This window comes from Gymnoscopelus microlampas (genome assembly GCF_963454915.1).
Source record: "Gymnoscopelus microlampas genome assembly, chromosome: 15".
Classification (NCBI taxonomy): Eukaryota; Metazoa; Chordata; class Actinopteri; order Myctophiformes; family Myctophidae; genus Gymnoscopelus; species Gymnoscopelus microlampas.
The window spans coordinates 26413926-26440986 of record NC_139952.1 but is presented as its reverse complement, the minus strand read 5'-3'; the positions used below and the strand labels follow the sequence as shown (position 1 = coordinate 26440986).

The 27061-nt window shown below is 43.3% G+C and overlaps 1 protein-coding gene across 7 annotated transcripts in view; it reads right to left on the bottom strand.

The window, feature by feature from the left end:
- The window catches only part of LOC311061945 (sodium bicarbonate cotransporter 3-like), a 77362-nt gene that overhangs the window by 29944 nt on the left and 20357 nt on the right, over positions 1-27061 (bottom strand). For 5 of the 7 annotated variants that reach the window (XM_084080661.1, XM_084080660.1, XM_084080664.1 and 2 more), the window contains exons 2-8: positions 25941-26022; positions 22435-22584; positions 12370-12508; positions 10701-10861; positions 9722-9910; positions 7244-7591; positions 1731-1810 (exon numbers count right to left, since the gene is read on the bottom strand). In XM_084080661.1, coding sequence (XP_083936787.1) covers positions 1731-1810; positions 7244-7591; positions 9722-9910; positions 10701-10861; positions 12370-12508; positions 22435-22584; positions 25941-26022 — 1149 coding nt within the window. The remainder of the gene's footprint in view (positions 1-1730; positions 1811-7243; positions 7592-9721; positions 9911-10700; positions 10862-12369; positions 12509-22434; positions 22585-25940; positions 26023-27061) is intronic. The other 2 variants (XM_084080662.1, XM_084080666.1) reach the window with 2 other exon arrangements.

The following is a 27061-nucleotide window of genomic DNA, read 5'->3' as shown; positions in this document are numbered from 1 at the left end:
CCTCCATGGTGCCTCCGGCTTGGCCGGGCATTCCAAAGAACACAATTGTTCAACAATGGGAAGCAGGAGGGGGTAGTCGGGGAGGGCATTCTCTGTCGCTACAATAGTGACTCCGTACTGGTTGTTCGAGGTGCCTGTTCCGCAGGGAGTGGAACTGGGAGGGATAGCGTGTTCCTCTTTACATGTTATAACCTCCTGGGGAAACTCTTCAGTGTCAGGTGAAAAGAGGCGACGGGCAACTCCAACTGTGTATCGGAGGAGACTACACCCTCCCCAGACCAACAGTAGGGGATGGCAGTGGCAGGGGATATACACATGTGGGAGAACTGGCATAACAGCTAAATTGGGGGAGTACATTTGAGAGAGACCAACAGTAGGGGATGGCAGTGGCAGGGGATATACACATGTGGGAGAACTGGCATAACAGCTAAATTGGGGGAGTACATTTGAGAGAGAGAGAGAGAGAGAGAGAGAGAGAGAGAGAGAGAGAGAGAGAGAGAGAGAGAGAGAGAGAGAGAGAGAGAGAGAGAGAGAGAGAGAGAGAGAGAGAGAGAGAGAGAGAGAGAGAGAGAGAGAGAGAGAGAGAGAGAGAGAGAGAGAGAGAGAGGAGATAAACAAGAGAAAAAGCTGAGACTTTCTACAAAGCGAACAAAGGAGGTGATAATGAGAGAGCATGACAGAGAGAGAGAGTGCATGGAAAGAGGGAGTGACAGTGCTAATGCAGAGTGATGTATGAGAGCTAGGGGATGCTGGGGGATGAGAGGCCCACCAACACTAAGGAAGTTAGTAGCTACATACACAACTACCAAGTACTGAGCAAAGAATAGCCATCTTCCTGTCAGGTCCACCGAACCCAAACAGAAAGAAAACTTTTTTTTTTAAATTATTTCTTTAAATGTGTATTTTAGTTTTATTAATTTTCCAGTATGAGCCGGTCCACTAAATTTATGATATGTGATGCTAAATGCAGAGCTGCTGTCAGCGACTAATCTCTACCCCCTCAGCCTTTTACCCTTCTCTTTTATCCTCCAACTCATCATACATTTTCGTTTCTTGGCAGACATGAAAGCTGTTTTTAGGCTGATAACTGGCTGCTTATGCCTACAAGTGCTTTTATTTCAGGGAGGAGGTTATCGTGAAATGATATGACGGTTCTCAGCCATGTAATTTGGAGGCGTTACAGAATCTAATTGGGGCCGATTCTCAGACCTTCCCACCATCTGCAGCAATTACTAATGCTGTGATCAGTGGACACGTAATCACTTAAACACTATATACGTTGTTGTACGTCAAATAGCGAAAATCTGACCAACAAACTTGCGTTACGAAGCGATGTGAGCTTGCAGATAGGCAATTTCTGCTAAATGTTTGCCTATTTTCGCCAAATGTTCGCCTATTATGACATGGCCAGAATAGGGACATAAAATGGACACATTCTCAGTTCCACACTGAACCATAGCAATTAAAAGGTATTATAATTACTAAAAGAAAAAGAGGGCAAAGACCAGGACACTTGGGGGCTGGGGGGTTTGGTGCTGGTTTACCAACTTGGACCACTGACCGTTGGATCCATTCCATCTGTACACCCAGATAACTAGCCATCAGTCCAGGAAACATGAGGGACAAACAATGGAGTCATGGTAGCTGTTTGCCATGATGGGTTGTCTCTGTGCTCAGTACCAGGGTTAGGTTACCTTGCTCAAGTCGACACTGCTGCTTTCTCTACTGACCCCTACTTTGGAAGGCCTCCTCTCCGATGACTTGTTACCGTCCAGGTTGTTGGGGACAGAGTTAGGGGACACCAGAGGCCCTGATATTGATGAGACCGGGGGGAGATGAGGAAGAGGAGGAGAGAGTAAGAGGAGAGAGGGAAAAAAATGAGTCAGTCGTGTTACTTCTGGAAAATGGAGGGAGACACAAGCACCCGCTGAAGATGGCTTTGAGGTTCAATAGATTTTACATTGTGATTTTGTTTCAATGGGGCAGTAACGTAACTATATCTCTTCATAGATTTGAGGAAACACAGAAATGCAGAAAATCAATCACTTCCAGTTTTCTAAATCTCTTAAAACTGGGAATACTATTAAAACGTTCCACTGCTTATGTCAAAGCAGCTTGGCTTGTATCATCATCATCATCATCCCAGAGACAAAGGTGAAGGAAGGTATTGATAATACACAACCAAACACCTTCAAGCGGCGGAGACAAGCATTGAAGCGGCTTTACCGATCTCCCACTTCAACGCGGCCATACAGGAGACAGGAGACGCTAGCACTTCAGGTACAGAAGAACAGGAGGTGAAATGAGATGATGTTTGAGGCAACCTCTCTCTCCTCTCTGCAATTCTAAAGTATGTTCCTTCAAACAGTTTTTCTTATTTTCCCCAATAACTTTGTAGCAATTAAAATGACTAGTGATTTGTAATTGTTCGTAAAATGTTGTCTTCATAATTCAGTGTAACTGTACCCTCCTGTATGTGACTCCTCAAGACATAAACCGATCAACAACATTCTACAGACTGTGTGTCCTCAGCCCAGTGCTATTAAGAACAGCTTTTTTTAGACTGAAACTTTCCTACCTTGTTCACATGTGCGTACGTCACTACCATGTGCATTCCCTTAGCACAATTAACTCTTAACTCTGCATTCCGACCCCGTCAGTCATTACTGACTGCAGAACACTACTGGCCGCCGGCCATGTTAGGTTTTCAAATTCAGCCGTTGTCTAAACACAGATCAACATCACATTTCTAATATAAGTTAAAAAAAATCTAAAGATTCAATACAGCTTCAAACTCCCATTTCCTTTCCCCTCAATTCCAAGTCCTAACAGGCCATCTTCCCCAGTGTCCAGTCTCCACCAGCTTGTCAGTAGACCAGTCACAATTATTACATAATCGCAATACTTTTGCAGATGCGTTTCCCTTCATTTGAATAAATTCATCTGTTGAAAGTGTTTAGCTATTTCCACTATTTCAAACAAAATTCTACATAAACATGTATTAAATATGACATGTTTTAGCCATAGTACATTATTTATTTTCATTTGATTTTGATTAGGTTTTTGTTTACAAAGCCTAAAAGAAAAAAACTGAAAAGTAATTTTGATTAATATGTTCCAATGTTCAACGCCTAAACCACAATGAAATCGTTAATCGCAATTATTTGTATGACAATAAAAATGTCATGGTCGCGACAGTCCTACAGTACGTGTCAGTTGACACGTAGTGATCCAAGCCTGCTGACTGGTGCCCTGGTGTAACCCCCTCCACACCGCCAGAGGACAACGGGGAAGCCGTGACCGCTGATCACGAACGCCATTGCTCACATTCCTCCCTAAGCCTGCGAGAATAAGAGAGGGATTATCGCAGGTTGCATCCTGCCACCGTACATCATTCAGCAAGATTAAACTGTGGAATGTTCGCCAACAGCGGCCTTATTAAAAGAGCTGGCGTCGAGAGGTGGAGTCTAGTGCGTTCTTAGACCGTCAGTATTCTAATATCCCCTTTACTCAATGTCATCATGAAATTGTAAAAGAAAAAAAAAGATAATTATGCCGTGGTTCTGTAGGTGTCTAGCCGTCTATAACAGGTTTGGTTTGTCTGGTCAGCACCAAATTCCTAGTGCAAACTGCCTAACACACACACACACACACACACACACATCTTCCCTATTTTTCCATTTTCTTTTTCCATCATCCTTTTTGTTGCCATTAATTTTCTTCTAAACATTGTTAAAATATTATTTGTTAAAAAAATAATATTTGTTAAAAGTTTAATTAAAATTTGATAAAAAAGAATAATACAAAAATCTGATCATGTGGATCCCGAGATCCACATGAGAATGGCGTGGCTCCAATGTGGATCTCATTGTGGCCCACCTTTGACATCAGTCATCTATGACGTATGTATATGTGATGTATGATTCCAAATTTGGTCAAGGTATGAGCCTGATCAAGGCCCCATTAATATTATTAATAATATAATACTAATACATGACATTTATATAGCACTTTTCAAGTTGCTTTACAAAACAAAACCAATAACTTTAAGTAAAAGTAAAAAATATATAAAAACTAAGCAAAAAGTCAAAATATAAGTTTAAGAGGGGAAGGCAAGTCTGAAGAGGTGGGTTTTAAACAAGGAAAGGTTGGGGCCCTGTCACCCCAAGTTCGGTTCAACCAGGAGGTTGTCATCACCAGACCTGAGGGAACAGGAGGTCAGAGAGGTAGCTGGGGGCGAGGTAATTGAGGGCCTTGTAGGTGATGAGCAGTATCTTGGAATCAATTCTGTATTTGACGGAAAGCCAGTGAAGCTCATGGAAGACAGGCGTGATATGGTCTGTAGAGCGGGTTCTAGTGAGTAGCCGTTATAAAACTAAACTTAAATATTTGAAAAGTGTGCACAAAGAAATGTGGCAATTCTGGGACGGATAGCATGTTCCTCCTCACACGTTACACCCTCCCTGGGAAACTCTGTCAGGTGAAAAGGAGCGTCTGGCGACTCCTGGTGTATCGGAGGAGACTTGTGGTTGTCTACAGCCACCCCAGACCAAACAGTAGGGGTTGGCAGGACTAGACACACAGGGAATTGGCAAAACAACTAAATTGGGGAGAGAAAAAACACTAAACAGTTGATGAAAAAAAAAAGGAGAAAAAAAGGTTTAAACCCACTGACTCCTTTCATGGACAGACGGAAGGAAGCTACTCTGGGGGCTTTAAGACCTATTGCCCTTTAAAGTCCCCGCACAAATCACAGATCAATGGCCGTATGGTACAGTTGTTGTACAGTTCTCAGTAGGCCCTCCAGTGTATCTAACTAGGGATTGTCAGGTTTATATTTATACATCCGTTAAATACATCCATTTGAACGCACAGCTTGGGATAAGTCACAAATAGCTCAGAGCAGCGGTTTAATTAAGTGATGTTCACTGAACCCATAAAGCACACCTATGTGCACATGCCCTGCATCACAGGGGGGAGAGTACAGTCGACTGCTTGCTCTACCCGCTAACTCTTAGCCAACTTACTCCTCAATCCAACCAAGTGTATATGTATAAATAAACTGTTTTGCAGCAATGCCCCCCCGCTGTAGCTCAAATATGCTATAAGCAATGGCAAATTGCATGCGTAGAATCAATTACATAGGAGCAGCTGACTTCAATCACTGACAACCTGAAGGAGGCTAGAATATGACATTTATCATCAAGCGTTATGTACAGTACAGTATGTGATACATGGGAGGCATTTCATGGTCCGCTGATCCTCCCACATCTCTGTCTAATATGCTGTCACATAGCTGGTTTGTGTGCAGCTGTGTGTGAGAGATATTAACCCTAACACGTTATGGAAAAGAGCATGATGCTCTTTACTCTTTTAGTGTAGATGGCATCTACAGTATAAAATGCAATAAAAAGGACTTAACTAAAGCTCCAACCTGAAGTGGAACATTAATACTAGATGATGGACAAATGTTGTAACTATAGTACAGTATGTACTCTCTATCAGTCATATTTTGATAAGTACCTAACAGATAAAAAATAAGTTACCCTCCAGCTCTGCTGCACGTTAACGCCAAGGCACTATGTCATGGGATATTGTTTGTGTGTGCGTGCACGCATGTATCTAGAATAACAGAGGCTATCTATTATAAGACCACCCCAACCTTTAGCTTTCTCCTCCAACTCAACAGTCTCTGGTTCTCATGACCCAACATTCAATTGCAGCAGCCCCCTCCACGGCACACACACATATTATGCACCCCTACGTCACACACACACACGCACGCATGCACACACACACACACACACGTACGTATATCTATAAATAACAGACAGAGGCCTGGCATTGGAAACAGGAACACAAAGTGACTGTATGTGATGGTGATAGTACATACCAACACAACCCCCCTCCTACAGGACTTATATTTAGCCAGGCTGCCTGGCACACACGTTACCCTCGCTAGACTCGTAACGGAAGGGGGAGGAGTCTGTTGACTGTGTGTGTGTGTGATTATACTTAGGAATTGAGAAGGAGGAAGGGATATGGACACCAAAAATACCCCAAAAAGGTGTGAGGGTAAAAGAACAAAAAGGATGGCGTAGTTCTACGTCAACATGCATTCAACACAGTGCACAGAGCCACGCTTTTTATAGAATACAGGACCTCCAGCAATTGGCACAGCGGCTGTTTTCTATAATCGCGCTCTGAACCAAAAACAAAAAGGAAGCACATAAAGTATATACATATACATATGTATAGGAGGGACAATTAGATGGTACATCTCAACAGAGAACACCTTCTCAGCACAGAGAAGAGCGGGTGAGAGTACGGGACAATCACAGGACACTGGACATACGCTCGATTGAACGAGAGATCCATGCAGCCACACAGAGAGCACAATATGGAGAGACAGATCCAAGCAAGGTATCAAGTGTTGAGCAGAGAGCTGGGAGGAGATGAGAGTGAGACAGACGGGAAGATGAAAGACTATGATGCCAAGAGAAGTTGAGTGCAAGAGAGAGAGAGGAAAAGATAAGGACCGACAGAGGCAATTAAAGTTATGGCACCAAACAGGAACATTAGAGGAGGACAGACAGATAGGACAGATAAGACAGAAGGAGAGGTGTGGGGAAGAATGAGGTGTGAGACAGAGAGAGAAAGTAGTCTCTCATCTGGTGACATCTAAATTCAATGTGGGGGCTAAACGTGAGTGGAAACCATTTTGGACATTTAAAAATTAAGTGCATTGCGGAATTAGAAAGACTTTAGTTTCTAGCCCCTACATTGAATTTAGATTTCTCCAGACATATCGGTAGGCGGAGATCTCTGATCGTCTGGCTACGCGAGACTACAGAGAGAGGAGAGCTGGTAGAGTCAGTGAGTGAACCTTGCTGTGTCATTAAAGGGCAACTTGATTTACAAGTTGAATCCTATCATTCTGTGGCAAGAACGCTTGAAAATTCCCAAACACTTTCCCAAATGACGGGTTTTACACAGAACGTGTTGGGAAGTATAATAAAGTGTAACGTTTTCACGTGTCCTTCTCACAGTGGAACGCCAGGGTTCAGGTTGAACCTCGGTGACGTCGCCCTTTAATGACTTGATGGTCGCTGGGTGGGTGGGGTTGTGGGTGGCCGTGGTGGTTGACGTAGCAGCGGGAGGGGGGGCCACAGCCAGCATGCTATAGTGCTAGTGTTCTCCGGTCAAGCCGTGACTCACACTGCCGGGCTACACAGATATTTGCCTTCTAACGGCAGCAGCTGGTGGCCGTGGGAGTCCGTGGACGCTTGTCTATCCAGCCGAAATGTGCCGGCAGCGCCCGCCGCCTCCTCGCCCTCCGTACCGTCGTCGTCATCAGGGGGAGACACCACCACCTCCGGAATAGCCTGGGGCGGGTTCTTCGAAGAGCGCCGGAAGGAAGGGGGAGTATTTTGGGGGGTGCTGAGGGGGGAAGGGGCGTGGCCGGCCGAGGAGGGCAGGAGGTGGCCGAGGAGGAGAGAGACCCGGGACTCGTGCCTCTCGGACAGGTTGGCGACAGAGGACGCCGGCCCCGGCTTGTGGAGAGACAGACGAGAAGAGGACAGGCCCTCTCCTAATAGAGGAGACAATGGTAAAGACGAGAGAGGGAGGAGCGAGGGAGAGAGGGGGGGATGGAGGAGAAGAAGGGAACAACATAATGAGGTAGAAGCATATCTGGGAGATGGTTTCAGGTGGAGATGGCAGAAGGGGCGGAGGACAGAAGAGTGCAGTTAGAGAGAGAGAGAAGTGAGGGGGTGATGGGTTGTGTGCAAGACTGACAGGACGAGAGAGTGTGGTTCAGTGGGAGAGAGAGAGATGTGTGTGTGAGGGGGGAAAGTTGAGAAAGCCCACGAGGGCCAATCAGCTTGTCCGGTTCAACCACACACCAGCCAATCACACAGTGTGACTGGGAATCGAGAGAGGCTTGCATGCAGAGTTAGAATAGACTCAGTTCATTGAATGCAAGCAAACAGATGAGTCAGAAGTAATACTGTGGGCACACAGCCTAAAAAAAAAGTACTATTATTCATTGTAACGTCAAGACAACATGTATAAACTGGATGTTTTTACCTTTCCACATTTACATTTCACGGTTAAAATGGTGCACAAATTCAAACCCTGCACCTATGGAGAAAGACCATGGGCACAGCAATGGTCAAAGCCACGTCCATTCATTCACATAATCCCAGGCCGGGCACACAGAGAATTTAACCCATTCAATCCAGGAACGCATCTGTGTCATTTTAGATTTTAGCTATAACCATTATTTAATATTTTGGCTATTAAAAAATAGCAGATCTACAAGCTCATAGCACGGAACTCTGTGCCGTGCTATGAGCTTGTAGATCTGCTATTTTTTTGAAAAATCGTGAAAATGTGTGCAAATCTTTGAATATATATTTTTTAAGGAAACATTTGCAACTCAATTCTTTGCTTCTGGGGGTCCCTGGAACTAAACATTCTGAGATGGGGGTCAGCGGCCAAATTCATATCATTTTGGGGGTTCTTGACAATTATGAAAAAGCACCACTGATATTATAACAACATAGGTTTTTCAGAAAGGATTTAGAAGACATTTGTAGATGCGTTCCCGGATTGAATGGGTTAAAAAGCTCAACGTACTGTACAGTATATCAACAAGACAACAATGCAGCCATGCCCAGATGGAAGAGATACACACACACACACACAACAACTTATACCAGGGGTTCCCATACTTTTCCACGCCAAGGACCCCCAAATAGCCATAGCCTCTGAGTGCGGCCCCTACATTGCGAAATTAATCTTTTTAAAACTGAAAATAGCGAGAAGAAAAGGCGATCTACAAGCTTTGCGATGCAACGCATTGTGAGCTTGTAGATCCGCTATTTTCAAAACTAAATTGAAATTTATACCAGTCGCCAGAATGCAAAAGAAATTACTACTAAGAAATAACCACTCGCCCACACTAAAGGTTGGCGGTATAAGCTGTCAGGCAGGCCGGATATACAGTACTGTACACCAGAAGTCCATGCCCGTGCAATTGACGAGCACCCGGATTTCTTCTTCTCTATTAATCTATTAGGACCGGGAAAGCATCTGTGTCATTTTAAGATTTCGTTGGCTATTCAAAAATAGCAGATCTACAAGCAGATCTACAGGCTCAGATCTACAACCTCATAGCGTGGCACTCGGTGCTGCGCTATGTAGATCTGCTATTTTTTGAAAAATCTTGAGATTGTTTGCAAATCTTTGAATATATATATATGTTTTAAAGCGAACATTTGTAACTCCGATCTGTGCTTCAGGGGGTCCCTTGAACAACATATTTTGAGATGGGGGTCTGCAGCCAAATACATATCATACTGTTAGGATTTAGAAAACATTTTTAGATATGTATTTGGCCGGGAACCCCCCCCCATCTAATTATTTTTTTCCCAGGGACCCTGTTCGCTTTAAATATATATATATATATTCAAAGATATGCACACATTTTCAAAAAATAGCAGATCTACAAGAAATCTAAAATGACACAGATGCTTTCCTGGTCTTAATGGATTATTAATCATTCCCTAGATTTTATTTTTTTACCTTCTAACTTCTACGCTGGCATTGGTGGGAGATTCAAACAGTGGACTTTGAGGACCGGTCTCTCCCCCGGGTTGAAAAGGGAGGAGAGGGGCCAGTGAAGAAAAGAAATGCGAGTGCATCGCGGGGGTCTCACCGTTTCTGTCAAGCAACAGGGGGTCAGAGTGTTTCTTGCCTATGTCAGCGATGGAGCGCACCAGAGGGATGCGGTTGCTGAGCTTCCTCTCGTTCTGGTGGTGGTGTCTCTTCAGCATGGCCTCCCGCACCTTGTTCCTCAGGTCCTCCTGCAGCTGGCCTGAGGCCACCATGCTGTCTATCAGCATGTCTGAGTCACACACAAGGACACGCATAGGTCACAGTCAGCACACGCAAGGCACGTGGACACATTCATACATACGTGTACGTTTGCACGCAACACACACATATGCCCACACACATACAGACACAAGGTAAAAGAGACAATTAGTTATAGATTTGTTTCTAAATAAAACAGGATTATAAAAAAAACAAGACTAAGAGAGTAAAAAAGCCTTGCTAGCAGCCCCTAGAGGCTGTGCTACTTCTAAATTTGGATTAAGGCAATGGGGTCAACAAAATCATTAGGGTTCATCCTGTCTGTTAGATCATGAAATACGTTGTGTGCAATGTTGTCATTTTAGCCTGAGGGTCACACGGAAAGATCATGGGGTCACTCAAATGGTCAGGGTTCATCCTCAAGTGTCTTGGCATTCTATCCATTAGGTTTTGGAATATCTTGTGTGCAACTGGACACTTTACACCAAGGGTAACGATAGGCCACTGGGTCACCAAAATCAATAGGGTTCATGAATGTGCACTGTCCAGTCCAGCCAGTAGGTTTCGAGATATCTTGTTTGGGACAAAAGTGAGGAGGTGGGACAAATAATAGCATATAACACTGAAGAAGTAGAAAACAACTTGAGTTATATACTGTATGCTCAACACCTTTGGTTCGATCCCCCATCTCCAAGTCAAACCTATGCCACATACACCCCCCACCCCAAATCTCTGCCCTCACTTCATTGTCCTGTCTGTACGAAGCAAAAACCTCCAGCAAAAATATGGGACTGTACTGGCCGTGGTTAAATCCAGTGTACCTGCGATGTCCTCGATGCAGTTGGCCCTCATGTCCAGCATGACGGTACCGTTGAGGATGCAGCTCCGCAGCTCAAACAGGCTGTGTAGCGACAGCGTGGCCACGTACGGTTTACTCCACCGCTCTCCTCCATCCTCCACGTCCTCCTCAAACTTCAACCATCTGGGTGGAAAAACAAATACATAAGCATTACGGACGGGATAAAATCTGTCTAGGACTAATTCACCAAAAATGTAAAATAACTGCCTTTACTTTCTTCAGAGCCATGATCTTAACGCTAACTTTATCCTTATTAATTCATCCAATGTATATATATACAGTATATCAAATATATAATGTTGCTGGCTGCCAATAAATCCATACTTTTAATATAAAACCCAGAAGCACATTAATATAAGGGGACACCACAGACATCAGGGGAACCACACTTCAGTGGAAAACATTTACAGAAATAGAGGGGCTGTTTAACTTTGTATAGACGCTGTTCACCTTGAAGTTTAACCCTATGTAGTTGACCAGGGTCCCCCAGGGCTCTATATACTAGATCATCTAGTTACTAGAGGACCTACTGTAGTATGGGGGGAGGATCTAGTATGGGGGATCCCAGGGATTCACCAAATTCTGTCGGTGAATAGATTTGGTATATAGGGAAATACTAGAGTCTAGTATTTCCCTCTACAACAAATCTATTCACCGAAAATAATCTAACTACAAACTCACAATGCATCGCATTGCAACGTGTTGTGAGGTTCTAGTTTGGCTAGAATAGGGACACTTCGTGTGGTTTAGTAGGCTACTGATGCCAGGTGCTCTACCTACAGTATGAGACCGTTGCTGTGTCCAAAGCTTGTGATGTGCTGCAATGTAAAAATATGATGCCATGCTAAATTTAACTGCAGAGCACACGCATGTATGTATGCAAACAAACAGGTGTGTCCATGAGCACGCACAGACACATACAGTGTACAGATATATAGACACATGTACAGAAATCCATATGAATAGTATACGGATACGCATAGATACACACAACAGATACAAAAACACACTTGCGCACACACACAGGCTGACTCACACCTCATATCTACTTCTGTGGTGTCTGCATCAGCATAAGTCATAACAGTAAGCAAACAATCGGTAACAGGAGAGTGTTTGCCAAGAGACACCACTTTGAAAAACTATGTTAAAGCTCAGGAAAAAACGTTGTGATAGAAGTATTTAAGCGAGATGGTCAATGGGGCAGGAGTGGCTCAGGTGGTAGAGTGGCTGCCAGGGAGCTGGAAAGTTCCAGATTCGATCCCTGGCTCATCCTGGCTTCATGCTGAAGAGAGAAAGACACCGAAAGCCTGCCTGTCCTGATGTGCAGGTTGGTGCCGTGCAGGGTTGCCTCTGCCGTCAGTGTGCGAATGTGTATGTGAATGGGTGAATGTACATTGTACATTGAATGCACATTGTAAAGCACTTTAGATAAAAGCACTGAATATAACAGAGATGCAGACCATTCCATTGCAAGACAACAAGGTGGAGTGTGAGGCAGAAGCTGTCTGGAGTCAGATAAGAGCGTATGGCAAATGAGCATGGCTGTCAAAGGCATATGGAGACAAATATTTTCCCAACACCCCCGTTGAGGGGTAATAACAGAGCCGTCATGTGTTGTGCTGCTGTCTGACCTGGCAGTCTCCTTCCACTCTGTGGCGCCGCCATCTCTGAAAGACAGTTCATCCAGTTCAGTGAAGAGGTCATGGGGCACGTGCTCAAGGTCGTCATCCTCCGTACCCAGGATGAACTGAACCCGCTGAGAAGGCGTGTCTGGGGGGACAAAGGGTCATCATAACTACACATGTCAAAAATGATAGTCCTGGAGAAGGAAAGTGCATTTTACCAGCAGGAACCATAACAGCCAATGCATCAACATTCGGGATGAATCAATTAATCAAGTATTAATTGATCAATAGTAATCATTAATAGGTCATTTTATTGTCAAAATGAATTGCGCAGATTAATCAAATAATTTAATCAATTTTGAAAAATAATTGTTAGTTGCAGCCCTAATCATTATAACGCCTTTCTACTTTATTACTCAGACAACCCCGTACAGAGAATCCCTTTTCAGCATGGTCTTCTGAGGTCTGAGGCAAAACAACGGAGAAAAAAAACATCTACTTTTCATTGATTGAATTAGGAGGTAGAGATACTATCAGGACATCTGGTGCCAAACAGAACAACCACAGACGATGCCACAGGAATGGAGAACGAGATGCATTACTAAAGACAGAGAGACGTTTTGTCATGCTACTCTTCAAGCCACTTCATATTTCCCTGTTACAAGAATATGGTGGGTTTTCCATTAGTGCACACTTTTGCTGCATGCAACAGATGGCCGGAACTGGAGTACCAGGGCGTGATGGTGCATACTGATTTTTTTTTCCCCCCAATGCAAGCTGTGGGCTGTCACTCGTAGGTCCTGGTCACTCAGTCACAGACAGAAAGGAGAGCAGCACTGTCAATGTATCTTCTTGTAACAGCAACAAGCACAGAATAGACTCAACGGATAACAGATCCAGCCTCTGCATTATATAGGTTGTATTGCTTTATATCAAATCGTCTCACTGTTGAGGGCTTTCTATGTGATCCAAGACATTGGTCTTTTTAACCACGTTCAACACGTGTTTGGCATGTCATTATTGCTAGAATTGTGAAAAATAGCAGATCTACAAGCTCGCGGCGCTGTGGGCTTTTGGATCTGCTATTTTTGTAGCACAACACCATGGTATGACAAATTGTAAAATAGCGTGGTCAATTCCTGTGAGCAGCACCTGTGGATAATGACTAAATATTAGGTTTATTTGCGAGTTTACAGGTATAGTGGTAAGAGCTGAAGATGTACTCATTCTGCATTAGGACTGCACACAATGTTCTCTTTTCTCTTTCCAAAAAGTTGCGAGGGATTATTGGCTGGCACACACACACAATACCAGATTTCAGTATACAAAAGGAGGAAACAGACTTCATACTTGGATACAGGCTTTATCACATCACTCTAAGTTTAACACACACACACACACACACACACACACACACACACACACACACACACACACACACACACACACACACACACACACACACACACACACACACACACACACACACACACACACACACACACACACACACACACACACACACACACACACACACACACACACAGAGAGAGAGTAGTGTTTGCAGTTATTCTCAGCCTAGAGGCTAGACTATGTGTGTGTAGTGGTCTCTCCAATCTTCAGAAAACATCCTCACGGCAGGAAAAGCGTTTTACGACCGACTGCCTGCAGTGTCTCTGCTCTGTGTTGTTAAGCCAATGATGGGATGTTGGAACACAAACACGGGTTTTCTGAAATATCAAAGGTTTAATCGCTATTGGAGCTGGCTGGCTCCCATGTGTCGTGCTTGGCCTTTCTGAGCTGGCTGATGTATTTCAGACCTCATATTTTCTAAAAGGCAGAGGGAGGAGTTTGAGTGGGCTGATGCCTTTCAGCCAACACATTACATGGTGACACCCTGTCACATTTCTCTACCAATCTTCACTGTGGTGAAGGTTGTCGTTTATGAGATGCTCAGTCTACAGGGGGAAATAAAACAGCTAACGAGGCTAATGTCTTTGAGGAAGGCAGATACGACTTCTCCACGTTTAATACTGTATCTGAGGTGGGGATACATGATACAGTGTATCATTCATCAAATTGGTTATCGGCTGATAATCACTTAAAAAGGTACAGATGTCAAAATTGTTCCCAATACAACATATTGGAAACAATTTTGATATCTGTACATTTTGCGTGATATTATCCCACTGATTTGACACATAATTGTGTGCCAACCACATTGATGCATTACAGCAGAATTATTTCAAATTCTCTGAAAACAAATTTAACATTTACAATGACTGTTCAGCCATCATCACCAGGGACTTCCTGCAGCAGCTGAAGAAATTCAACCCGCTACAGGAAATGATGGTCCAGTTCACAGCCATCATGGTCCATCCTAACTGCATCCATCACCACCTGGTTTGCTGCCTGTACTGACAAGGACAGGTGCAGACTGCAGCCGATCATCCGGTTAAGAGCCAGATCAATCCCAATGTTGGAGAATCCTAGACCTCCTATTACCGATGTTTTGACCAATATTTTGTCAAAGTTAAAGTTTCTATTAGAGAACATGTAACTTAAGTAGAAAAATAAATGTTGATAGATAAAAATAAACTGAACGTGATTTTATTTAACCTCAAACATTTAAAAAATAGCCGATCTACGAGCTTGCGAGTCTCGACACATTGTGAGCTTGTTAATCTGGTATTTTTGAAAAGATTCTGCCTAGAATGACATGCCCAAATTAGGATGCCAGGTTGTAAGTGGTTCAGAATCAGGACCCATTGCATAATTGCCAATACCAATGTCATCAAAAAAGTCAAATAATGGCCGATATATCGTCCTGACTGATATATTGGTCTGGCTCTGCTACAGGGCTGGACAGGGACAAAAATTCAATCAATCAATTAGGATAGCATAGAATTATTATTGTTTGCCATACTTTAGATATCTAGACATAGTTAATTGCAACACACCACACACCATGCACAGTTTGCTGTTTAACGTTCTTCAGATAGCTACAGTAGCAACTATTCTAAACCATTTTGTGATAGAGACCATCTACTTTGTTTGACAGCCTACATTCACAACGCAATGCGGTCGGTCATGCGTCTCTATTTTGTGCTTATCCATGCTTAATGTTGGATAAGGAAGCCATACGGTCTTTCTGTTGTTGTGCTTACCACATCACCTCCTTCTCATGCAAAACTTCCTTCTTCAAGTGTGAGCGCTGTTTTCTCTCTCTGCTGTGCTGACAGACTGAGAGCACCGAACATAGAAGATCTACAAGCCCACAACACGTCGAGTCAGCCACACATTGTGGGCTTCTAGATCAACCGTTATATGTTTGGGTGGGACACCTGGGCCACTATAGCCTGTGATTGGGCCACTAGGCCGGTATTACTGATAGATAAAATTACCGTAATGATTCAAATTATTATTACCAGAAGTTCGGCCGGCTGTGCCGGCCTCACATCTAGCGCCCACGCCCACGTAGCGTCCACGCCCACGTAGCGTCCACGCCCACGTAGCGTCCACGCCCACGTAGCGCCCACGCCCACGTAGAGACCACTTGGCAGCGCCGATCACTGGCGTAGCGTCATGAGGGCTAGTGGGGCCATGGCCCGGTCAGTGAAGATTTGCCAGGAAAATGAATTCTGCTCCGACAACAATAGACACAGCCGCCGGCCGCCAGTGACGTTACTGAAGTGATACATTGGCTGGCCCATTCACACCTTTTACAAAGCTAAAGCTGCCTACTCCTGCCTATCAATGGTCCAAGTGTGACCTGTAAAGTAGCCTATCGTAGTCTGTAGGAGACATAAGCATGTCCTAAGAGGAGTCCAAAAGAGAATGGATCCTGGGAGTCATGAATTAAATTACAGAGGTGAGTAAATAACTACATGTGCTCAAGTACTGCACTTTACTGGATATCTATCTATCTATCTATCTGTCTATCTCTCTATCTCTATCTCTATCTCTATCTATCTCTCTCTCTATATATATATACATATCTAAATGGCGAAATGGCTGGGGGGAAATGGGCAATATATTGTTATTTAATATTGTTATTTTATTATGAGTATTAATAAGTTATGATGATTAATTATATCATATGATTATAATATTTGATTAAGATATATGATCTTATAATAATCATGGGGCATGTATAATCATTATCTAATAATCAAATAATAATACAATGAGTCATCATACATCTTTTCGGTGGCGGGTGTTATACGGAAATGTGTGACCCTGTACAATCTGGTGAAAATGGCGGCCGTTTGTGTGTTGTTGCGCGCGTACACACACACACACACACACACACACACACACACACACACACACACACACACACACACACAAGGAATGTGTGTGGAGATGGCGGCTGTTTTTGTGTGTTTGCACAACAGTGCATGTGGACACACGAATGGTGAGTTGGATGCGTCTTTTAATAATCAGAAGACGCACAGTACTGCACACACACACACGCGCGCGCGTTGAAGTAATTTCCGTGTGCGCGCGCACACACACACACACACCTACAAACGGAGACGGCGTGTATTGAAATGGGGGCAGAGGTTCTGAATTGGCATCCAGGGAGTGTGTGCACAGTTTCGCTGCGAGCAAGCCAACGATGCGGGAGATTAGCTATCCACAGACGGACGGACAGGGGGTAAAACATACTCTGGCGCCATGGCTTTCGGCCTGGCGGAGACAATGAAAAAGCTAAAGTAAAGGAAAAGACCATTACTGCAACAAAAGTAGTCAACAAACTATACTATAAAACATTGGCCACATTGTCAAATAATATAAGAAAGAGGCAAACATGTTGAAAATTGCCGATCTGCAAGCTCACAACGCCTCTCAACGTGAGGGTTGTGAGCTTGTAGATCTGCTATTTTCACAATATTGACTTGTGGAACGGAGTCAAACAAAATGGGGGGGTCCCCAGTTCAAATATGATGTAGGGGGGGGGGGGGGGGCGGGGGATAGCCATTGCCCTAATCGGACCGAAATGATCTGAAATTACAACATAATGCAGCCTAAACGTGCGTTGCACGGGGCGGTCCTGCCATTACGTTACATACCACAACATACATCATCTACAATGGACTAAGGGAGCAGCAATAATAACATTCACCACACGAATATTGTTGACAAAGTGATTGCACAGCCGCTGCAGGTATGACAACCACGTTAGCGTTAGCTACATGGCAACTATCACAGCGCCCTGTCCGTCGTCGCTGCGACTGACTGATGGCTACAGGCATAGATATATGTAAACACTACAGCAAGCTCTCTGCGATGCCATTGTCTGGAAACTGCTCTTAGCGTGACAGGACCAATGAGAGTGAGCGCTTTCGTTGTTGCTAAGATACGGTGCATGGCACACGGCGTCTCTACCCCATAGCTTGTAGATCTCTCACACATGATTGGCGTAGGCTGCGTTGCCAGGTCTGACTTGCAGCCATATTCAACTCAAGCTTAATAATCAGCCCCAGACCCAGGCTGACTTACAAAACGTTTGAAAGTCTGGTTCTCACTCTTTCGCACCCAAGCTGGAAATCATTACAGCCTCTATTGTTTGTTACAGTGTACCGCCCTCCTGGGGCCTACACTGAATTTCTATCTGAATTTTCAGAGTTTCTATCACGCCTAGTCCTAGACTCTGACAGAATCATTCTGGCTGCCGATATGAATATCCACGTGGATGTTGCAACCGATAGCCTCAGTAAAGCGTTTATTACATTAATTGAGTCAATTGGTTTCTCTCAGTGTGTAGATAAACCTACTCACAAGTTCAACCATACCCTCGACCTTGTTTTGGTCTATGGTATTGAAATTGAACATCTCATAGTCTTCCCATATAATGAGAACCTCTCCGACCACTATTTAATAACTTTTGATTTTACATTAATTGATTACTCACCATTGGACAAAAATGTATTTGGTAGAAATATATCTGATAGTGCTGTGGGCAAATTTAAGGAAGCAATACCATCAGCCATCAACTCAGTATATTCCAATACAATTGAAGATCTTTATACCTATAGCCCCTCTCAGGTCGACCACTTTGTTGATAATGTCACAGGCTCCCTTCAGACAACGCTTGACTCTGTTGCTCCTTTAAGAAAGAGGGTAATAAAGCAACAGAGGCTAGCCCCATGGTATAACTCTGGAACTAAAAATCTCAAGCGAACGTCACGTAAGCTTGAAAGGATATGGCGTTCAACCAAACAGAAAGAATCCTGTATAGCCTGGCAGAACAGCCTTAAAATATATAGGAAGGCTCTCTGCAATGCCAGAGCCACCTATTATTCCTCTCTAATAGAGGAAAACAAAAACAACCATAGGTTCCTTTTTGACACTCTAGCCAAATTGACAAAAAGTCATGACTCTACTGATCCGCGTATTCCTATATCCCTTAACAGCAATGATTTCATGAATTTTTTCAATGGTAAAATCAATACTATCAGAGATAGTATTGATAACCTACTACTCTCAGCCCCTACCGGACCGCCCTCCGACGTAATATCCTCAGAAGTGACTGTACGACACAGTGTATATTTGGACAGTTTCTCCCCGGTCGAGCTCTCCGAATTCACTTTAATGATCACATCTTCCAAACCAACGACCTGTCTCTTGGATCCAGTCCCAACTAAATTGCTTAAAGAGGCCCTGACCCCGGTTGGTGCACCCCTACTCGATATGATCAATATGTCTCTGGTGACGGGCTACGTACCACAGTCCTTTAAGGTAGCTGTCATCAAACCCCTCCTCAAGAAGCCTACTCTCGACTCAGGCATTTTGGCTAACTATAGACCTATATCGAACCTCCCATTTCTCTCTAAAATCCTTGAGAAAGCAGTCGCCAAGCAGTTATGTGATTTTTTACATAACAACAAGCTATTTGAAGCTTTTCAGTCAGGATTCAGAGCACACCATAGCACTGAGACGGCATTGGTGAAGGTCACAAATGACCTCCTGATTGCATCCGATAATAACCTTCTCTCTGTACTGGTTCTGTTGGACCTCAGTGCTGCATTTGATACTATTGATCACCATATTTTGTTGCAGAGACTTGAGCATCTGGTTGGCATTAAGGGTGCTGCATTGAACTGGTTTGAGTCCTATCTGTCTGACAGATTTCAATTTGTAAACGTTAACGATACACCTTCACTACGCGAAAAGGTTAAATACGGAGTCCCACAAGGCTCTGTACTTGGACCAATACTATTCACTCTATATATGCTTCCCTTAGGTGAGATAATTAGGAAACACTCTATAAATTTCCATTGCTATGCAGATGATACACAATTATATCTATCAATGAAGCCAGATGAAACAGATCAACTGGCTAAACTTCAAGCATGTCTTATAGACATCAAGAGTTGGATGACCCGTAATTACCTACTCCTCAACTCGGACAAAACTGAAGTTATTGTACTCGGCCCTAAGCACCTCAGAGATAAATTAATCGATGAGAATTTTACCCTAGATGGTATTACCTTGACCTCCAGGGCCACTGTAAAGAATCTGGGAGTCACGTTTGACCAAGACATGTCCTTTCAGTCCCACATAAAACAAATTTCAAGAAATGCCTTTTTTCACCTGCGTAATATTGCAAAAGTTAGGCACATTCTGTCCCAAAATGATGCAGAAAAACTTGTCCACGCATTTGTTACTTCTAGGCTGGACTATTGCAACGCCTTACTATCAGGCTGCCCAAGTAAGTCCCTAAATAGCCTGCAGCTTGTCCAGAATTCCGCTGCGCGCATACTGACAGGAACCAGAAGAAGAGATCATATCACTCCTTCATTGGCCTCTTTGCACTGGCTCCCGGTTAAATACAGAATAGAGTTTAAAGTTCTCCTCCTCACATACAAGGCTCTCAATGGACAGGCACCAGTATATCTCAAAGAACTCATCGAGCCCCGTAAACCAGCCAGAACACCACTGCGTCCACAGTATGAAAAAATGCTTACGGTTCCAGTAAACCCCCAAAAAACTAGAACAGGAGGTAGAGCATTTAAGTTTCAAGCACCTCAGCTGTGGAACCTTCTCCCAGTCTCAGTCCGTAAAGCAGACACACTCTGTATATTTAAAACTAGACTAAAAACCTTTCTCTATGATAAAGCCTATAGCCGAAGTGTATAGACTCAGTCCCCCTATAGTCATCCTCTCTCCCCCACCTTCCCCTTTCTCCTCTCTCCCCTCGTCCTCTCTCTTCCCGTCCTCCCTTTGGTTGTGTGGGTTTGTGTCCCATTGGTACAATCGTAATTAACCCTGTACGGATTCACGCTCTAGTAAGGCCTGCCACTAATTCTACAACCGGGGACTCGTTCCCCGGAGTTTCTTCTACCACCCACGTCGCAGGTCCATGGACTATTACTATGGACCCCCAGCTGCGGCTCAAGACTGTGACTGCGGACCGGGCCTGGGCCTCTCCATGGAGTCTATGGACTGTTACTACGGACCCCCAGCTGCGGCTCAAGACTGTGACTGCGGACCGGACCGGGCCTCTCTCCATGGAGCACGACCTGGACACGACCGTGGACTTCTACTACACTACACTATACCGCATATTATATTATCTTAAACATTTTTATATTATTCCATTATATACTGCATACACACTATTGCTGTACTATATTATACTATCATATGCTAGTATCTTACACTATTATATTTGCTATTATTGTTATTGCTACTGCTTGCACTGTATCTCTTTCTGTCTCTCCTCTGTCTCTCCCTTTCTCTCTCTCTTCTTTCCCCCAACACGGTCGAGGCAGAAGGCCCCCGCCCTAGAGCCTAGGGTCTGCCTGACGTTTCTTCCTGTTGAATTAAGAGGGAGTTTTTCGTTGCCACTGTCGCAAAATTGCTTGCTCAGGGTGGGATGTTGGGTCTCTTCTCTACATGTAAAGTGTCTTGAGACAACTTGTTGTGATTTGACACTTTAATAAAATTGAATTGAATTGAATTGAATTGACTTTGTGTCTAAGCAATGGTCGGCTTATTTTTGCGCGCCTTTGGGCTCGTTCGCATAGTGCGCACGGCAACGCTTGTTTAGCGTACGTCAGCGCGACGTGGCAACGGACGTGGCAACGTGAAAGGGTGGTCACTTGTGGATTTGCAAGGCAACAACACGTAGACGCGCAAGGCGTTGTTAGCTTGTAGATCTGTTGTGTCGTTCTTTGTGCTGTGTGGGGGAGGTGCGCTGTTGGGGCTCGGCAACGAAGGTGCATGATGATTGGCTGGTGAAAAGAAACACCCGGACGTGAATTTTGAGTTGGCGAAGTGATTTGCATAAGTATTGGAGCATAATGCGTTTGATATTAATTGTACATCCTGCAAGTACAGTGATGGGATGCGAAGCAGCTGGTTTGACAGGCAGAATATTGAGGAATTTTGGGGGAAAATGTGGAGTTAGTTGGGCCATGTGTCTGCTTGGCCATTGAGCCCATACACTCGTGTACACTCCATGACTGTGGCCGTCAATTATGGTAGCAAGATATAATTGGCGGATCACTACTACTATATACTACTACTCTGTGTACACTTACAACAGTTAATGTACAATAATTCACATCTATTTATATTTTTCTATCTTTATTTGACCTATGCTGCTATACCAGTGTACATTAATATAAAGTATATAGTTTCTAGCAATTTCTTCTCAGATTTTTATATTCAGAGTTTTATACACAATAGTTGTATGTGTAAACATAGCTGACAATACAATAGAAAGGATAGAAAGGAATCTAGTTGATAAATGAATCTAATCAAATTTAAATGGATGATAAATTCATGATGAACTTAATTAATATGGATTAATAATCAACTGAGATCATAAAAGTTTGGAATAATACGGTAATAAATCACAAAATGATGGTAAATGTTATCTCACCCAAAACAAACATACTGAAATTGCTTAATATTTACTCAGTCAAGGAACTAGCTGTCGCCTCGGCGTCAGCTAATGGGGATCCACTCAATAAACAATATTCATTTTATAAAATATATGGAACAAGCATTTACGTTTTGGTGAACTTGTACATAGCATGGATCAAGGGGGTTACTGACCATAAGTGGGAGAGTCCCTGCCATCCTCCTTCCCCTCCTCAGAGTCTCTCTCTCTCTTCTTACGGTGATGTTTGTGTCCTCGGTGGCGATGCCGACGTTTGTTTTCCCGCCCGAGAGGCACATGGACCCCGACGTATACAGCCCTGTGACCTGGGAGGGAAGGGAAGAGAGAAAGAAATTCTCATTTGTACTTTGAAAACCATCCTTATCTCCTCATGGGAGTATATGTACATGTTTATACAGTACACTGTATGTGGGTGATATCTCATATGGCACAGGCTGTGACTACCTCGGACAAATACTGACATGCTGGACAAACCGAGAGGTTTATAACAGGCATATGCTGTAACTTAGTGCTGTTTGAGGAGGCTACAGCTTAATTTTTATTCATAGGATGTACATTTATATTCATTTTACGCTTTCCTGTTGCGTCAGAATTAATTAACAGCTTCCTAAAGGCCTAATCACATTGACTATGCTGTCCTCAGTATGTTATCTTTATTTTCCATTTAGGGGGCCCTCAGAAGGTTCAAAGCCTAGGGCCACAAAATGTATTAATCCAGCACTGGATGTATTATATTTACAATTTACGATTAATTAAGGCTTTCAGCTAATTACTCTTATCCACAGAGATTTAAAACAGTGCAAAAGTAGAACAAGCTTTATGTCACAGATCACCACCTACTGTACATTACCAGTAACCAAATCAACAAGCACTGATGGGTGAAATCTGTCTGGTTTTATGATTATACGAATAAAAACTGCACAAGAGTACGCTTTTTGTCAAGGGAAATACTGAGAAAAGTGAAAGAGGTGAGGACGTTATACACAATAAAACGCATGATATATGAATATGTTTGTTCAGCGTTTTCAAAGCTACTCAACAAAATCACACCTAAAATAGAAAATGAAGGGAACAAGAGAAACTGCATGTTTCATTACTCATCGTGTATCGCTAAGGCATGAAGTCATTCAAGGACAATGATGAATTAATGGTGCTTTCAGGAAGAAAAATAATTCTCCCCACTTTGTCTTCATTATGTCTTAAACCAACAACTACTGAGATGTGAGACGTTTATGGCTGTTTGAAGGTCAGATTCCTGCCTTTTAAAATACACATGAACCAGCTATTCATTAAAACCACAGGACAGGGTACAGAGTTTCTGAATATTATCTAGTACCATTGCAATCAGAGAGGTTAAGCCTGTGACGGCTACACCTCCCTAATAATGAATACATATCTTTGGAAAGCTGTAGTACAACACATGACAATCCAAAGACCACCTGGAGTAAAGGACAGGAAGCGGATTCATTTCCATTTCCTGGATGGATGTCACCTCTGTAACCCATTTGAAGCACCGTGAAAGAAGACTGTTAACTTTTTCACCCGTCTGAATTTCCTTCCAATGCATTTTGTCCCCCTCATTGCAGATCATACTGAACAGGATTGAAGCTCTGAGATGCAAACGCCCTACTTTCTCGGCCAGAGAGTCATTTTTTCCATAGATGAGTCACTCTTCTTTGATTTCAGAAGGGACCTCATGAGCACAGAAAATAATACACATGGCTCCAAGTCTAAGACGCGCGCGTGCGCACACGCGCACACACACACACACACACACAATTATGCAGCCGATGTTTCCGGATTTCTAACCACTTTCAACCTAGCATCTCTATTATGGGCATGACATAGGAGAACATTTTGTATATAATAGAAACTTTAATCATACACTATCTACCATTTTCAAATTGATTAGAAAATGTTGCATATTTTGACAAAATCATCAGTAATCGGTGGACTCCACCGGGATCGGCGCCAAAAATCTATCATCTGTCTGGCTCTACATATGAGCAAAGAAAACAAGAAACATCGCTCTGAGGATTAGAGATCACACACACACACACACACACACACACACACACACACACACACACACACACACACACACACACACACACACACACACACACACACACACACACACACACACACACACACACACACACACACACACACACACACACACACACACACACACACACACACACACACGTGCTGAGCAGATGGAGACAGGGGGAGGTAGAGAAAGAGTTAGAGAAAGAGAGATGGCGAGAGAGAAAGAACGTGGAGGAGTGAACAGAAAGAAGACAGAGTTGGAAGCAGGTGAAGGGAGGACAAAGAGATAACTGGCTGGGGAGAGAAGAGTGGGGGGGGGGGGGGGGGTAAGACCCAATGGGGATTATGAAAGGAGGGAAAGAGATGACAATTCAAAGGGATGAGAGAGCAGGATGGACCCACGTAGAGACACACAGGATGCTAGGTGGGGGTGGAGGGGGGTTGCTGGCAGAGGGAACAGTAGAGAGATTTGACTGAGAGACGTTGCCGTTTGTAATGTAGTTGTTGCTGACTAGGGCTGTCACGATTGCAAATAATTGCGATTAACGATTTAATTGTCTGTTTGGCATTGAACATTGGAACATTTTAGGCTTCTAACATGGAAGCAATTATGAAGATTATGCAAAAATAATTGCAATTATCTCAAATAATTGGGATTAGACGATTATGCAATAATTGTGACAGGCCTATTGCTGACGTCTTCTCTGGACCTGCATGAGCAGCGCTGACACGCCATGGTACGCCTGATTCACACGGCAGCCATTTTGCTCTTACATCACAGGGTTTCCTCGTCATGTGTATTTGGTCAATTCCACACTGGGTGATGGTTTATTAGTAGTATCAGTATTATTAGTATCAGTTTATCTGTGTGTTTGTGGCTTATCAATATACAGATAAAAATTGATCACTTGGAAGAATTGAGCCATTACCCATCCCCTGTGCTGGGATGTGTGCTTCTAACATACCACCACATAGGTGGAAATGTGGTTGTTTTATGATCAGTTTCTCTGTAACATAACTTTAGATTAATCAGGTCACCAACTCTCCATTCGCCGATTTGAATTTACAACACAGGCAGAATCTGAACTGGGTTCTGGGCTGCTGCCAGGCCTGCTCTTGCCAATTTTACAACTTAAGATTTTGTAATGAATGCCAGAGCTAAAACAGGCCCATAAACAATACCCTCAATGACGTCAAGGAAACTGAAATGAAATCCTTAGAAGGACTCTACTACATTCTATTTGTCTTTCTTCTTCATCTGCGTTGTGTGGATAAACCAGGGAAGTGTTGAGGTGCTAATTAGCCAAGTATCATGAATTATAACACTGGTATGGCTAGTGTGTTTGTTTACTAATCGTGTTTACTAAGCAGGCGATTAACCTGGAAAATCTCTAGCTATGTGGGCAGCTGATCAGTCAAAAGCCTTGCTGTGCTAATTGCAATCAGATGAATGAGGGAGATTGCAGTCTGTTTTGAGGTTGGCAATCTCTTCATGGAACAAACAGAGGTCTCCTCTGTGTTTCAGTAGGAAACACTTTGCCACAAGAAAAACTAAATAAACAGCAGGGTATACACACTCAACCCTAAAAGAAGGGTTCACTTCACTCACTCTCTAGTTCTTCCGTCTCATAGTTTGTATGGGTTGTGGAGCTGGTTTTTCCAAGATCCAAGATAGCTTCCTCATCAAGGCTCTGAGAAGGGAGAGAGAAAAATCATTCAACCAAACTTCTTAAAGCAAAACCAGCTATAACCCCCTCTCAGGTCTTTTTCAGTGGCTTTAACTGGTACTTCATGACAGTCATGATAGCTGGATGGTATGGTTTAGTCACACACATGCACACACACACACACACACACACACACACACACACACACACACACACACACACACACACACACACACACACACACACACACACACACACACACACACACACACACACACACACACACACACACACACACACACACACACACAGATAATTAGCATATATGCGCATAATAATTCCCATCTGCATAATAATTGGCAGGTGCGTAATAACTGCATAATAATTGACATATTATGTGACTGCAAATGAATCAACAGCAAAGGGGCATCAGATCAGTCAGAAGTTAAAATACGGCAAGTAAGCATCAACACACAAACACAGACATAACATAATGAAGTGTACTTAAGGCCTGGTTAGTACACCGAAATAGGCAGCAATGTCTTTATTACAATAAAGGACAAATCACTCCACCTGACGAGTGGTGTAATAATCAAGACGGAGCTTATCAAGCAGATAAGCCGCTGCTCATTTTCATTAATGAGCTGGCATCTGTGCATCTGTTACAAACTAATTAGGCTGTTTTGGAAAATAGATCCATTATTAAGATCTGTGTGAGGTATGGTTTCATGGCAACGCCAAGAGCAACGCCAAGAGCCAGCCTAGGTCCCTTACTCATAAAAAAAGATAAAACCTGACCTCTGTGAAAATCACTGAATAAAAGTCATGCCAGCATATCAATGCACAGAATGACCAAAATACTTCAGATACCTAACAAATATAATTAAATACAGTTCTTTATGTTTAAGTGAAGCTTCAGAGGAGCTGAGATGTATTTGTTGTGCATGTGTTTGTACACTTTATTGAATCCCAATAAAGCCCTCAAACAACAATTAAAAAACACAAACACAAGTGTGCACACGCCTACTGTACACACAAATTGCTTAAAAACACACAGTCCAAT